General features: G+C 41.6%; 2 protein-coding genes across 3 annotated transcripts; one reads left to right on the top strand and one right to left on the bottom strand.

The window, feature by feature from the left end:
- Positions 1–444: 444 nt before the first annotated feature.
- On the bottom strand, positions 445–13,763 carry TIMM17A (translocase of inner mitochondrial membrane 17A). 2 transcript variants are annotated; one of them, XM_055319496.1, is made up of 6 exons: positions 13,691–13,763; positions 9,291–9,390; positions 9,103–9,166; positions 5,276–5,404; positions 4,144–4,254; positions 445–1,557 (listed from the first exon to the last, which is right to left on the bottom strand). In XM_055319496.1, exons 1-6 carry the CDS (start codon positions 13,714–13,716, stop codon positions 1,472–1,474), a joined length of 516 nt encoding a protein of 171 aa, XP_055175471.1. In that variant the 5' UTR covers positions 13,717–13,763; the 3' UTR covers positions 445–1,471. The 2 variants fall into 2 exon arrangements, with proteins under 2 accessions (XP_055175471.1, XP_055175472.1); XM_055319497.1 differs by lacking the exons at positions 445–1,557; positions 4,144–4,254; positions 5,276–5,404 and adding an exon at positions 5,442–5,634.
- LOC129505775 (60S ribosomal protein L17-like) lies at positions 11,145–13,054 on the top strand. Its single transcript, XM_055319018.1, has 2 exons — positions 11,145–12,545; positions 13,019–13,054. Exons 1-2 carry the CDS (start codon positions 11,994–11,996, stop codon positions 13,052–13,054), a joined length of 588 nt encoding a protein of 195 aa, XP_055174993.1. The 5' UTR covers positions 11,145–11,993.
- Positions 13,764–15,374: the final 1,611 nt, after the last annotated feature.

Here is a 15,374-nt window from a genome sequence, read left to right as displayed (position 1 = left end):
GAAGCTATTGTTCAATGGGTAAGGAATTTATGTTGGTGATAATGAAAAAGTTTTAGATATACATAATTGTGATGACTATACAATATTGGACTGTATTTAAATGTCAGTGAACTCTGTACTTACAAATGGTTAAAGCATAAATAGTATTTTATACATATCTTACCAAATAAAAAAGATCAGATCACAATTAGTAATTACATGCTTACCATGTGTATGGCATTGGGCCAAAAGATAAATGTGTGTTCACCACAGCTACATGGATTTGTTCTCCATTTCACACAGACGTAAACAAATGGGTAATAGCCTCCTGCCTTCTGTAAGGCCACATGTCATTTCCAATACGAGCAGAAAAATGGCCTATTCTGAAATGCTAATCCATTTTCCAAGCCCAATCAGACCCCAAATCACACCCTTTTTTGAAGAATAGCTTCCGGGGACTTGGAATACTAAAATCAGCATACATTTTATTTTTAAGCACACAATAAACACCAAACTTTTCCAGGGCTACTATACCCTCCATGAATTCTTCTCATACAGAATTGGGTAAAATTGGAAGAAGTTGTTTCTGGTGAGGATGGTGATGATCAAGAACCAAGACACAGGAGGGGTGCCTGGGTGGCTCAGTTGACTGAGCGTCTGACTCTTGATTTCAGCTTGGGTCATGATCTCAGGGTTGTGGAATCGAGCCCCGTGTTGGGCTCCATGCTCAGCACAGAGTCTGCTTGGGATTCTCTCTCCCTCTCCTTCTGCCTCTACCCCCTGGCTCTCTAAATAAATAAGTAAAACCTTAAAAAAAAAAAAAAAGAAAAAAGAAAGACACAGGAGCCTCAAAGGTAAAGAAAGTTTTACATCTGACATCTTCAAAACCAAGAAATACCATATTTTACTTTCAAAGTAAAGGGTATTTTAACCCTCAATCCATAAAGTGTTTACTGAGAAATGATCCATGTTAACTCTGCATAATTCTTCTCATACATATTTTACTTCAAGTGAGACGAGAGCCCAACTATAAAACATGCAATATTCAACATTCAACTTTGCATTGTTTGAATATTTGAGGATGAAGAGTAGAACTCTATAACTTCTCTTAAAAGAAAGAGTAAGTTCTAGTTTTTTATTGTTTGACAGGACACACAAAACCAGGCAGAGAAATCCCCAAGGAAATGATGGTCACTCTTCATTTGCCCTTTGGTCCTTCATCTTCTAAACATTTATTATATTTTCTTTTACAGATATTAGACATTTATTTTTATCACAAATGCAATCCACATGTGAATAAATAAATGTATTGTCTTTTAACATTCCCCCCCCCAATGTTCTTTTAAATAGAAAAAAGAGCTAAGTGTCTCTTCAAAGCCTATTTGGCTATAGCTGTCCCACCTATGGTTTTAAAAACAGACTGTAACTTATCTTCTGAAATTCCTTCTTGAACTACAGCTCATTCTGTTAAAGAAATCCTGGGAAAGAAGTCCTATTGGTATTGTCGATAGTCTCCAAAAGGTGAGGATGGTAACTGGGCTGAAGGCAACTGAGAGGGGTCTTCAGCAAACTGAGGACCTGCAATTAAGAAAGAAAAGCATCTTAAAAACCACCTGAATATTACAATGAAAAAGAACAAGTCTTTGTAGAGAGTATATCAGTCAACTCAATAAAAATAACATGCTTGCTACCTTAGCGCTGCCCTCTGAAATCTCTACGGCCTAATTCTCATGAGAGTGCCTCCAAATTTGGTAGAACATGACAGCCTGGCTTCCCTTATGCTCCAGAATGAACAGCTCTCCACTGTTATGCCAGGAAAGTCAGATGGATTAATTATAGCAAGAAGTGAATGCAAGTTTTTAAAATAATTGCTGTAACAAGCTGCTACAAAGATGAGAAGAATCTCACACCTCTTGACATATTTTTCAGTAGCTATTTAAAATTATTTTCACAAAGTTAAAGTACCTTAGTCATGTTTTAAGAGAAATCAGTAATCCAGTTTATACAGCCAATTAAATAGAGAATGAACTCTGAAAAGGGAAGACATCCCCTAGCTTGCTGTAGAACGAAGTCTTGTAATTTTTAGTTTTCAAAGGATGAGAGGGCCTGTAAACTAATAAAAAAAAAAGCTTTTTTTATTAAAAAGATTTATTTATTTGAAAGAGAGAGTGAGTGGGGCAGGGAGTGGAGGGAGTGGGAGAGAGAGAGAGAGAGAGAGAGACTTAAGCAGACTCTGGGCTGGGCAAGGAGATGGACATGGGGCTCAATCTCATAACCCAGAGATCAAGACCGGAACTGAAACCAAGAGTTGGATGCTTAACTGACTAAGCCACCCAGGCGCTCCAAAAAAAACATGTGGTTCTTTAAAAAAAAAAAAAAGACTTTTATTGGAATAATCACAACTATTTTCCTCAAGGAAACTAAAGCAGACTAAAACATAACTGTAAAGAGAGAAAGAAGGCAGTGGTAAAATTCCCCGAAGCTTTCCAATGCTTCAATCCAATGATTTTTTTTTTCCACTACAAAAGCATTATCTGTTCTTTTCAGAAAACTAGAGAAAATACTGGGTGAAACAGGTAAACTGAAGATAACCTTTATTACTTAGGTACAGTTTTACCTCATTTTTTTCATTTTTAAAAACTTTTTCATGTCGACTAGAAAAATAGTTGAACTCTTGAAAGATTTCTCCCCAACACAGCTTTTCAGAAACACATCTCCTGTCTCAAATAAAATGCACTATCTTTTAAAGATTTTTCTCTAGGAAAAAATGCTAAAGCAAAATAATCAAGACTAATTTCTACAAGACAATATAACTTGGGTGCCTGGCTAGCTCAGTCAGTAGAACATGATTGACCTTGGGGTCATGAGTTCAAGCCCCAAGCTTGGCAAAGAACCTACTTTAAAAAAAAAAAAAAGTTAAAAAGGCAATGTAACTCGTGTTTTTGTTATATCAGTCTCTGAATTTCTGGAAAAATGAAACTTTTCTGATGTTTTATGTGAAATCTTCTACAGGAAAGTGGTACAAACAAATTAAAAAGCAAAATTAGAAAATGCACATCATAAGATTATTAACTCAGAAGATTATTAAATGATCAAAAAATAGGAACAGAAGTTGAGAGGATCCAGGAGGTCCCTAGATCATCCCTGGCATCTACTGAGCAGTGTGTTTGACAACTGTGCCAAAAAGACACTGAATCTCTTGCTAGGTGCCTCAGGGAAATCATATCAAACTAGGAGCTATGATCTATTCCTAACTCTATGCTGAATCTTTTCCAAGCTCCAAAAATAATTTTCAACGTGTGTCGCTATTCTGCATATTTCCTTCCCCAAATGCCGGGTCAAATTTTTCCTATTAAAATCTTCATGATTATCTTTCTGCTTCCTTCCAATATCAAGGAATACTGTCCCTCTATAGACAAAGGGAATGTTGGCTCTTTACAGGCAACAGAAGTTTTCTGCAGTTACCAGAAGGTGCACAATTTAACAGCTGAGCAGGTATTTCATGACCATGTAATGAACACCTTGCCCACAATTTAACTTTTCCCTATACATCGGTTAAGAGGAACAATTAGCAACAAATTATTTTACCAACTTCTCAAAAAAATTTCCCTGCCAACCCTAGTGATTTCTCAAACATAGCCACTTTCTTCCACTCTATTTCATTCTCTCCAAAGCAAGCAACACAATGAAATCTCATTTATCTGTTAACATGTCAGGTGGTCTTCTCCCACAGGAATTAAAGTCCTTATTTACCACTATATCCCAGCATCCTGACCAGTGCCTGGCACATACATGTATAGTTAAGAGGTTGCTGACGGACTACCATTATTGTACACATCTGCAAGGATCGATCTTTTTCAAGCCCCTCTAAAATAACTGGTAATTTCTTAGAATAAGCACATGAGCACTGGCAAAACCTAAGAACTGTAAGAAAGATCAATAGCAAACTATCTAACCAAAGCATTTTGGTTACTGTGGTTAAACACAATAATTGTATCCACATCCGCCTTTTCAAATAGAATCAGGGCCTATTATCATAACCCTCATAAACCATGGCAAATGTAGAAATCACAAACCACCACGTTTTAGAGAAAGACAGGTTTTCTCTAAACATCAAGAGGGCATTCCAGTGTTTGAGATATGGTAGTAAACAGGAAGACTCACCATTGGGAAACTGTGCAGAGGCAAATCTTGTCAACAAGATACCAGCTCCTTCAATTAAAGCTAGGAGAATGCCACCCATCGCAGCTGACCCAACCATAGCCACTGGTCCATCTGAATACATTAATAACAAAGAGATTACTTTAGTAGAAAACTAGTTTAATAAAAGACTTAGTAAACAGCTGTCCATACGTTACATGGGCTACATCCCACGTTCCCAAACCTCTTTCTCAGTGACTAAAACCAGGTGTCAACAAACTAAGGCCCTTGGGTCAAATGCAGCCCACTGTCTGTTTATGTGAAGTCTTATTAGCACAGTCATGCTCATTCTTCTACATATAATCTATGGCTGCTTTCATGTTACAGTTGTAAAGCTGAGTATCTGACAAAGACCTCACAGTCCAGAAAGTCTTAAATACTTACCATCTGGCCCTTTACAGAAAAAGTTTGCTGATCCTTGGCCTAAACCACTAAATTCCCCCAAAATTCTGGATTGCTTTCTGTCCCAGAGATCCAGAAGGTGATTCTAAGCTCTTTACTCATAACAATGCTACATGGCAGGTACGATTATTAACTCCAGAGTACCAATGAGGAAACTATGACACAAAAAATTTGGCAAACTGCCCAGTCACACACTAGTAAATGGCAGAACCTGAACCTGAACTGCTCTTAACCACTGTATAGATCAGAACCCCATGTTCTCTCATTCTCTTTTATTTAGTTATTTAGTTATTTATTTAGTTATTCATTTATTCATTCATTTATTTATTTATTTATGATAGTCACAGAGAGAGAGAGAGAGAGGCAGAGACACAGGCAGAGGGAGAAGCAGGCTCCATGCACCGGGAGCCCGATGTGGGATTCGATCCCGGGTCTCCAGGATCGTGCCCCGGGCCAAAGGCAGGCGCCAAACCGCTGCGCCACCCAGGGATCTCTTTTTTTTTTTTTTTTTTTATTTCTCTCATTCTCAAACATTCCAAATGAATACTCTTATTTTTCCCCCAAATCACCATATACATTCATGCTATACTAAATTAAACAGTGCTCAGTTTTATGTATTACAGATATCACTAAGTTAAGACAGATAAGGTTTTCCAAAAAGTCTTGCTTCTACTAGTTTGTAATGATGGCTTACTTCTTGCTGCCAGTATGGCTCCTGTTAAGGCACCACTTGTGATGGAGTTCCATGGATCTTCTTTCCCTCTGACTTGAACCATACTGCAGTCAATCATGGAAAATAAACCTCCCCAAACTGCAAAGCTACCTATTTTATTTAAAAACAAAAGAAATTTCATTTTTTTCATCTTATATTTAAAATATTACAGCTAAAAATAACTTTAAATAACAACTCTATGTTTTTAAAACTCCCACACTCCAAACAAACACATGCAAACACAAAATTGGATAAGCACTGAACAAAAGTCAGGATACTTATCTTTTCAATAAAGCGTGGGTTGTATTATATCAGCTGGAAAATTAGCAATGGCCCAAAGCCTAAAAGAAATAAGCCAGGCCTAGAAGAGTCAGGCTAAATACAAATCTCCCTTTCAGAACCAAGTATCTCTGTTTAAAAAGAAATAAACACAACAAAGCCACCCTACTTCTTCCCTCTGTCTCCTTTTCTTTTATAGCTCTACCTTATCTCTATTCTTCTTTTTTCCATTAAGTGTCACTAAGCTATATACACTCTGAAAATCAACAGGGATACAAAAAAAATCCAGCTGTCCTAGAATGTATTTTAGGTGTAAGCCAATATGTGCTAAAGTGGCTAACAGATGATACAAATAGAATTATGGAACATCAAGGGGAGAGAAATTACCTTTCCTCTCTTCTTTCTATCCTTTATTCCTCGAGTATGAAACTAGACACTAAATCAAATTATTTGGCACTTAAACTCCTCTAAACACATTAACAAAAAAAAACAAAAAAACAAAAAAACAAAAAAATAAAAATAAACACATTAACAATTTTGTCAAATAAAAAACACCCAAACATACACTTATACAAGTACACACAAAATGTAGAAAAACAACCTCAAGATTTTAATCGTCACCATTTCTGGGTGACGTGACACAGCACTTCCATTTATTCACGCCTGCTTTATTATCCAAGCCCTCTATCATGAGTGCACACAACCTGCACAGTATAAAGAGTTGTTATACTTATTATGATTATAGAAAAATTGCCCAGAAGAGCCCTAGTCACTTTATTCTTTACCCCCTGAAATCTCAAAATAGTAGGGATATGTTAGTAAGGGCAGCACATTGGGTTCCACTAAATGTCAAAACCAGATCATCACCAGAATCCTTTGCCAGTTCTCACATATCCATTAAATCTAGTAGATATAACCAATTAAAGTACAGCATAAGCCCTCGTTTCTGCTCCAATACTAGATACCACATACTACATAAAAATAAACTAGTTCTTTCCTCTAACTCAGTAAATCTATGCCCTGGGAGATATCTGATGCCCAGGTATATTAGAATTACCTCACTAAATTCCTCTAACAAGACTCTCCCACTCCCTCACAAGTCTGAAACCTGCCCATCCTCCAAGAAGAACTGCCAGAGTAAGCTCTGGTTACTGATGAGAATCAGTTTGAGTCCAAGCAGGGTAAGAAGGGTTCTCAAGGAAGGACAGCCTGGCACTGAGTTGAATGCATCCATGTGAAAGGGGCGGCCTGGCATAGGGTGCCACAGCCCAAGCAGGACAAGGATGGAGGTATTCATATAAAAAGGGAGAAGGTAAGAATAAACCCTATGAGGCTAGACTGGGAACTGAGGTCTTGATGTGAGCTCATGATTTTTAACATGTATGTATAAATACAGATATAAATGTGGGTATACATGTTTATGTTGTGGTTAGCTCTATTACAAAGGTCTGGGAACAGCAACACCCCAATAGCAACGATACACTTCGTGCCCAGATTTTGGCTTCTAAATACTATTCTCAACTAAAAGGAACCACAGCTCTTTGGAGAAATAGCTGACTCTGTGGCTGGGGCAGGGAAAGTACCAGGTGAGCCTGGAATATCTTGTTCCAAAATGCAAAAGATGCTTGAAGAATAATGAGTATGTGTCCAAAGCCCCCATGAAATTTCCCCTATGAAAATATAAGACTCTTCAGGATACAACTATGATTTTTTGATGCTGCCTGTCCCTTGGATTTTTACTGGAAAAGCTCATAAATGTTCAGTGAATTAAACTGAAAATGTCATCCCAGTATTTTTATTTTTGTTCATTTATTTTTAAAGATTTTATTTATTTACTTGAGAAAGAGAAAGCGGAGAGAAAACAGGAGCAGAAGAGGGGAGGGGCAGAGGCAGAAGCAGACTCCCCACTAAGCAGGGATCCCAATGTAGGGTCGGATCCCAGAACCGTGAGATCATGATCTGAGCCAAAGTCAGGTGCCTAACCAACTAAGCCACCCAGGTGCCCCCCACACACACCTTTTTAAAGATACCCCAGTATTTTTTAAAAAGACACCATAAAGATTTCTCAATGGTTTCCTTAAAAAAAGCCAATTCCAAGGATTTGAAATAAATGATCCCAATTCACTCATACCACAACTTACTCTTCTATTTCACCCTGATTATTTTAGAATAGTTTTAGAGTCACAGAAAAGCTGTGAAGATAGTACAAAATTCCCCTATATCCCACATCCAGTTTCACCAATTTCTAAACATCTTACATTTCCATGGTGCATTTGCACAATTAATGACGCAAAATCAATACAGTATTAAGTGAAGTCCACACTTAATTCAGATTTCTTTAGTTTTTATGACCTTTTTCTGTTCCAGGATACCAAATTACATTTAGTGGTCATGTCTCCTTAGGCTCCTCTTAGCTGTGACATTACCTGGTTGGTTTTTTAATCCACTGAAAAATCCTATTATGATAGAAGCAGCCTCTTAAAAGACATATAAAAATTTGAATGACTTCTGCTTCTATTGGGCATTCAGGATTTGACATGTGCTTTGATACTACTTATCATTCTTGAACAACATGGTAACCATTAAAGCAAAGGAAAATCAGTCACTGTTTACCTTCCAAGGGGTATAATTATTATGGAGGAAATAAAAGGAAAACGATATACCATCACTTCAGCTCTCAGAGCTTCAATTTCCTCATCTGGAAAATGGAGATAATAATACTTACCTCATGTGTTATTCTAAGGATTAAAATAAAGCTGTAAAACCCTTAGGAGAGTGCTTAGCACATAGCAAGCATTCGATAAATGGCAACCCTTAGCTAGTCTTCCAAAGAAAAATATGCTAAAAACAAAGACAGGAAAAAAAAAAAAAGGACTATTTCTTCTGACATAAATTTACTAGGAGATGACTAAAAGTACTTAGTCTTTTTCATGTGTTCTACATGGTGTCTCCAATCTGACTGTATCTCTGTAAATGAACATAGCCTCCAAGCTTTTTTATCATCTCTCTTCTCCCAACTTCTAAGTAACCAAGTTTAAAAAGTGTCATGAATTCTTTTCAAATTTTTATTGATCTCTGCACAACATAAAACCTAAACTTGGAGAGAAGCCTGAGCAGCAGCATCAGTTTCTGTCTCATGAAATGCCAATCCTTCAGATCACATTCTCTTCAGCTTTATATTACCCCAGAAACTATCACTCCTGACTCTCACAAACCTAAGCTTTAAACACACTATCTTCTTTTTGGATAAGAGGAGAGAACAAAAACAAAACAAAACAAAAATACCACCGAGTGTTGGAAGGACAGAGATGAAAGTTTCAAATGAATCGATGTAGCAGTTCCAGTTAACTTTCTGAATAAACCATACATCAAGAAGATCTTACAGAGACAGTAATTTCTAATAAGCTGTTAGACTGAACTAAAATCACTTATTGGTATAAGCTAAAAAAGAAAAAAAAAAAAAACAGAGCTTCATCTTCAAACAAATAAGAGAAGATAGTCTGAAGTACAAATGGAAAAATTCTGCTTACCTCCCAACTGTGGAGCCCTGGTTTTAATAGCTGTTAAACTCCCTCGTAGCCTGTGGTTTACTCCCTATAGAAAAGCAACGAAAAATAGTAGAAGTACAATACATTTCCAGCCCAATGATATGGTCACCAGTGATATTACCAAATCCAGATTTCAAGTGATGGTAAAATACGACCATTCACCTACTTACCGCTGGAGAATTGCGAAAACCTTTGATTGCTTGAAAGATACCACCACCTATGGTACCCATCGTAAAGGCCCCACCACAATCATCCACAATTCGCCAAGGGCTAAGAACAGGGGAAAAGAAAGAGAGAGAAAGAGATGACTGCATTTTTCATCCATAAACTGTAAAATTTTCTTTGTTAATACAGTAAGGAATGCAACAGATTCCAATTCAGGGCCCACTGCAACCAATAAAATAAACATTTAGACAAAGAAAAAGGATTCTGAATGTATCCGTATCTATTCAGCTCTAAACCATAAGGAATGGAACTGGCTTTAACTCCCTAATGTTAACAGTACTTAATTTTCATTTAAAAATCAGTGCATTCACTAACAGTTGGGCATTGCACAAAAGCAAATAAACAAATGTAGAAATTATGTTATAATCAATGTTGATCCAATCTCCAAAGATCAAAGTAAGCTCTCCAGCTACAGTAAAATTTAAAGTTGAGACTCCCAAAAATGAAGATTCAACAAGGACGGGGGAGACAAATTTAATAATTTTTTGAAATCTGAAATTCTTCCCGTGTTTACTAAGTCCCAGTTAGGACTTAGAATTTTAGTTTGTATTAGGTCCATTTAACACACTGGAATACTCTATTCTCCAATAATTGTAAACCCAGCTTGCAAATGCAGCAACCTAACCGTACAACACAATGAAATCTGAATAATGTGACCATAACAGAACTACTATTCTAGGAATCTGGTTTAAAGAAAGTTTGTCAATGGTTAATTTCATTTTAAACCCACTACAAATAAAAGCTATTTCTTTGATCTAGTCTCAAGGGTCAAACACTATATAATGAGCCTATGAGCAAGCTACTCGCTCAAGTAAACATGTGAATTCAGTGTAATTGCTGCTGGAGAATTTGAATGAGTAGTTTCTGATTTTGGTGGATAGGAATACAAAACCTTGCAGTCAAAACATACTCAAGTATAATACAAATGAGGAATGACTTGTACGGAGTATCTTATGCACATACTCCAAATGTCAGCAGGATGCTTTGGGGCCTTGCTGATAGCAAGGCCTGCTTTATGAGCTTAAAAGCAGAATCCGAAACACCTCAGTTTGACCGACCTGCAGACTCTCCAGACTTTACCCAGAACCTACTGAATCAGAGTCTATAGTTCAAGGTGACTTGATTTCACTTTAACAGTTTAAGCAGCAGAGCTTAGAGACTAAAAAGGATTAGGAAAATTTCTTTAAAATGGTAGAAACACTAAAAGGAAATATAAAACACAGGAAATGAATTAGCGACTCCCTCTGAGTGGTGGGCCAGTAACTAAAAGATCTAGTCCACACGATCTTATTAGTTCGGGATTTAAAAAATCGGTAAAGAACAACAGGATGCAGATCAGAAGACAGCCAGAGTATTCCAAGAGAGATGTCCAAAGTAAAGGCAAGACGGAAACAGTTTCTGCACAAACTCTGGCTAAATCAAAATGTTCCTGCAGAGAAGTAATGAGCTACACAAAAGGTTGAAGCTAGACTCTAAAAGAATGGAAATACTAGACAAATACAAGTAACAGAGAACAAGTAACAATGCAATTAAGTTATCATTTATTAAGTATGAACTATGTTTTAGGTGCCTTCATTCAAACAAGACCTGATTTTCAAGAAAATTAGGTTATTCTCTGATAGAATCTCTAAGCTTTTAACTTTGCAAAAAAGGGTATTCCTGTCTCCTCCATTTTACACGAGTAGAGGCTCTGACAGATTAATTCGCCCAAGATCATAGAGGTAGTAATCAGCACAATTTTTTTTAATTTTTTAATTTTATTTATTCATGAGAGACACACAGAGAGAGAGAGGCAGAGACACAGGCAGAGGGAGAAGCAGGCTCCATGCAGGGAGCCTGACGTGGGACTCAATCCCGGGTCTCCCGGATCACACCCCAGGCTGCAGGCAGCACTAAACCACTGCGCCACCGGGACTGCCCTGTAATTAGTACAATTTAAATAGAAAATCTAGGACTCCAAAGCTCCAAATCCTTCCCATTAGGTCACACAGACTGTGGGTTTTTTAAAAGAAACATATGGTAAGAGAAAGTATTTATTTTTTTAAAAGATTTTTTTCATTTATCTGAGAGAGCACGCACAAACGGGGAGGCGGAGAGGGAGAGGGAGAAGCAGATTCCTCACTTAGCAGGGAGCCCCAGGATACCATGGGGCTCAGTCCTGGACCCTGGGATCATGACCTGAGCCAAAGACAAACCTGACTGAGCCACCCAGACGCCCCTAAAAGGAAGTATTTAGAAAGATTAAGTCCATATGATGTATTAAAGTGGGCTGGAGGGAAGGACAGCAATTGGAAAGCTATTATAAAAGGCATTAAGGATGTCATGTAAGATAGTGACAATACGCATATGGTGTACCTGTTTAGAGGTGGGGGGTGTGCGGGGAGGAAAGAGATGCTTGTAGTTTGAGGCTGGTGGACTTGAGAAAACGCTCTTACCAAACAGGGCAGTGCAGAAGATTAAAGCAGTTTTGACTACAAAACCAACCAGACAATTGACTGTATTGCTTCAGGACATACGTACTCAGAGAAAGGGACCACCTCATCAGTGGATGAAAGCTCATTATTCTTATAACATCTTTAACTCAACAAAGTCAAAAAAATTCAGCCTCGCTTCCTCTTCCTCTGAGCGGCCTGAGGTGACCTCTGGAGATGGTTCGCTACTTGCTGGACCCAAAAAACCCTACAAAATCATGCAAGTTGAGAGGTTCAAACCTTCGTGTTCACTTTAAGAACACACGTGAAACTGCCCAAGCCATCAAGGGTATGCATATTCGAAAAGCCACCAAGCATCTGAAAGATGTCACTTTGCAGAAGCAGCGTGTGCCATTCCGTCGCTACAACGGTGGAGTTGGTAGGTGTGCGCAGGCCAAACAGTGGGGCTGGACACAGGGTCGGTGGCCCAAGAAGAGTGCTGAAGTTTTACTGCACATGCTTAAAAATGCGGAGTGTAATGCCGAACTTAAGGGTTTAGATGTAGATTCTCTGGTCATTGAGCACATCCAGCTGAACAAAGCCCCCAAGATGCGACGCAGAACCTGCAGGGCTCACGGCCGGATTAACCCATACATGGGCTCTCCCTGCCACATCGAGAGGATTCTTACTGAAAAAGAGCAGATTGTTCCTAAACCAGAAGAGGAGGTTGCACAGAAGAAAAAGATATCCCAGAAGAAACTGAAGAAACAAAAACTTACGGCCCCGGGAGTAAATTCTGCACAGAATAAATGGAAAAAAAAAAAAAAAATCCAGCCTCCTGCCTGCCTGTGTCATTATGTCACATCCAACAGCAGCTGATGACAAGCCTACAGCGAGACGAATTCTGCGTATGTAAGCACTGATTTGGGAGGAGATCGTTACATTTGGTGATTCTAAAGAGCCAGAAGGTGCTGAAACATGTGCTGCAGCCCGTTTGAGGGATTTAAAAAAAAAAGGGGGGGGGGGACAGCCTGGGTGGCTCAGCGGTTTGGCACCTGCCTTGGGCCCAGGGCGTGATCCTGGAGACCCGGGGTCGAGTCCCACGTGGGGCTCCCTGCATGGGGCCTGCTTCTCCCTCTGCCTGTGTCTCTGCCTCTCTCTCTCTCTGTGTCTCTCTCATGAATAAATAAGTGAAATCTTTAAAAAAGGGCACAAGGCAGGTAACATGGCTGCCGATGGTCAGGTCCTGGGCACTTTCACAGGTTGAGGGCATCTCGGCTTTTGCGCTAACACCATAACCCAGGCGGTTAACCCAAACAGCAAGACCTGATTTCTCTCTTACGCCCCGTCCCCGCCCGCCCCCCCCCGGGAGACCTTAAATCTGGACAACCTGAGACTTCTGACAGCAACTGCGAGCTTCGGGAACTATTACTATTTTTTAAGATTTTATGTATTTATCCATGAGAGACACGGCGGGGGGGAGGGGCAGCGACACGGGCAGAGGGGGACGCAGGCGCCCACGCAGGACTCGAACCCAGGACGCCGGGGTCACGCCCTGGGGGAGCCCATCAGGCTTCCACGCCTGGAACCTGTAAAGCGGCGAGCACGGGGGCCTGGCCCGACACTGAACCGGTGCACGGATTCCCGCCCGCAGCGCCTTCTGCCCCGCAGGTAGGCCCCAAGGGAGGGCCCCAAGCTCCGCCCCCGGGGGAGCCTCTGCGAGGCCCCAGCACGGCCCCGAGGACGGCCTTGCGAGGCCCACGGACCCCTCCCCCGCGGCGGGCACTGGGGCGCCCCGGCGAGCCCCGCGCCCGAAGCAAGGTCGCCAGCGCGGCTGCTGGCGGCCACCCGGCACGTCCCGGCCCCCGACGGCGGGGACCCGGCACCACCGGCCCACAGGGCGGGCGCAAGGCAAGCGCGCGGGGGAGGCTCACCAGGGCTCCCTCGCGTACTCCTCCATCTTGACTCTGCCGGCGCGAGGGATGCCGGGCCAGCTGGGCGGAGCCTGACCCCGGCGGCGGAAGTGACCTCAGAGGAGGGCGCTACAGTGTGTGTGGATTGGCTTGACGTTTTTCCCTGCAACCAATGGGAGCAGCGAGGGGGCGGGGCAGCGACGCTGCGGGCAGAGCTGGCCCCGCCCAGGTCCCCCACCCCCACCCCCGCTCCCGAGGCTGCGGGTCTGGGCTCCGGGCTTGGGCCGCGCGACCCAGGGGCGACCCGGTGGCCTGGGGTCCGGGCGGCCCGGACTCGGGCTGAGATGAGATGAGCCGCGCGGCATTCCGCTAGGGCTCACCAGACTTCCTAAGTGCTTGTCTTTTAATTTTAATTTTTTTTTTATTATTTTTTTATTTTTTTTACACCACCTTGGCTGCTACCTGGGAATTAATCTCCGCTAATTCGCTGTGATTTCTGAAGGTGTCACCAACTCGGCGGAGCGGGAGCCGGAGCCGGAGCCGGGCAGCCGGTGTCAGGCCCTCGGTCACAGCGCGGACCTTCCATAAATGCTTTTTTTTTTTTTTTAAGATTTTTTAAAAAAGATTTTGTTTATTTATTTATTTATCTATTTATTTATTTATGATAGACAACGAGAGAGAGAGAGAGAGGCAGAGACCCAGGCAGAGGGAGAAGCAGGCTCCATGCAGGGAGCCCGACGCGGGATTCGATTCCAGGACCCCGGGGTCACGGCCTGGGCCAAAGGCAGGCGCTAAGCCGCTGAGCCACCCAGGGATCCCCCCCCTTTTTTTTTTTAAAGATTTTAATTATTTATTCACGAGACACATAGAGAGGCCGGAGAAGCAGGCTCCGTGCGTGGAGCCCGGCGTGGGACCTGATGGGTGACCCCGAGGTCACGACCTAGGCCGCAGGCAGATGCTCACCCGCTGAGCCCCCCCGGGGATCCCCATGAATGCTTTCCAACTGGACTTACCTGGGCCACCTTTGAGTGCTGTGACCGGTTTGGGGCCCTCCATCGAAGGGATGAGGACCACAGACCCTCCTCCAGGCCATGCTCCAAAAGACATCACCAGAAGATGTGCTGGGTGGGCGTTTGGCTCAGAAAAGAGGAGGCCAGAAGGATGGGAACCACCGACCTCTTTTACCTGACAGTCAACAAAACCTCGGTCACGGGATGTCCGCTGAAGGAACTCTCCTCCGTTCCTTACTTTTGAGATTGACTTTAAAATATATGTTTGCAATGGAGTATTCCTCAGCCATCAGGAGGGGTGAATACCCACCGTTTGCTTCGGCGTGGATGGAACTGGAGGGTATTATTCTGAGTGAAGTCAATCAGTCGGAGAAGGACAAATATTATGTGGTCTCATTCATTTGGGGAATATAAAAAATAGTAAAAGGGATCATAGGGGAAAGGAGAGACAATGAGTGGGAAATATCAGAAAGGGAGACAGGACATGAGAGACTCTTGACTCTGGGAAAGGAACAAGGGGTGGTGGAAAGGGAGGTGGGCAGGGGGACGGGGTGACTGGGTGACGGGCACTTAAGGGGGGGCACTTGCCGGGAGGAGCACTGGGTGTTATGCTCTATGTTGTCGAACTCCAATAAAAAAAATATATACAAAAGTAAATAAATAAAAATTGGCAGAGGGACTGAAGAGACATTTTT

The sequence above is a fragment of the Nyctereutes procyonoides genome, unplaced genomic scaffold (genome assembly GCF_905146905.1).
Source record: "Nyctereutes procyonoides isolate TBG_1078 unplaced genomic scaffold, NYPRO_anot_genome, whole genome shotgun sequence".
NCBI classification, from domain to species: Eukaryota; Metazoa; Chordata; class Mammalia; order Carnivora; family Canidae; genus Nyctereutes; species Nyctereutes procyonoides.
This window is presented reverse-complemented; position numbering and strand designations above follow the sequence as displayed.

Coding starts and splice junctions, on each gene's coding strand:
- LOC129505775 (XM_055319018.1), top strand. CDS start 11,994: ATGGTTCGCTACTTGCTGGACCCAAAAAACCCTACAAAATCATGCAAG. Junction 12,546..13,018: donor AAAAACTTACGGCCCCGGGA/GTAAATTCTGCA, acceptor GCACTTTCACAG/GTTGAGGGCATCTCGGCTTT.
- TIMM17A (XM_055319496.1), bottom strand. CDS start 13,716: ATGGAGGAGTACGCGAGGGAGCCCTG. Junction 9,391..13,690: donor GAGTACGCGAGGGAGCCCTG/GTGAGCCTCCCC, acceptor CCCTGTTCTTAG/CCCTTGGCGAATTGTGGATG. Junction 5,405..9,102: donor CAGGGCTCCACAGTTGGGAG/GTAAGCAGAATT, acceptor TAAATAAAATAG/GTAGCTTTGCAGTTTGGGGA.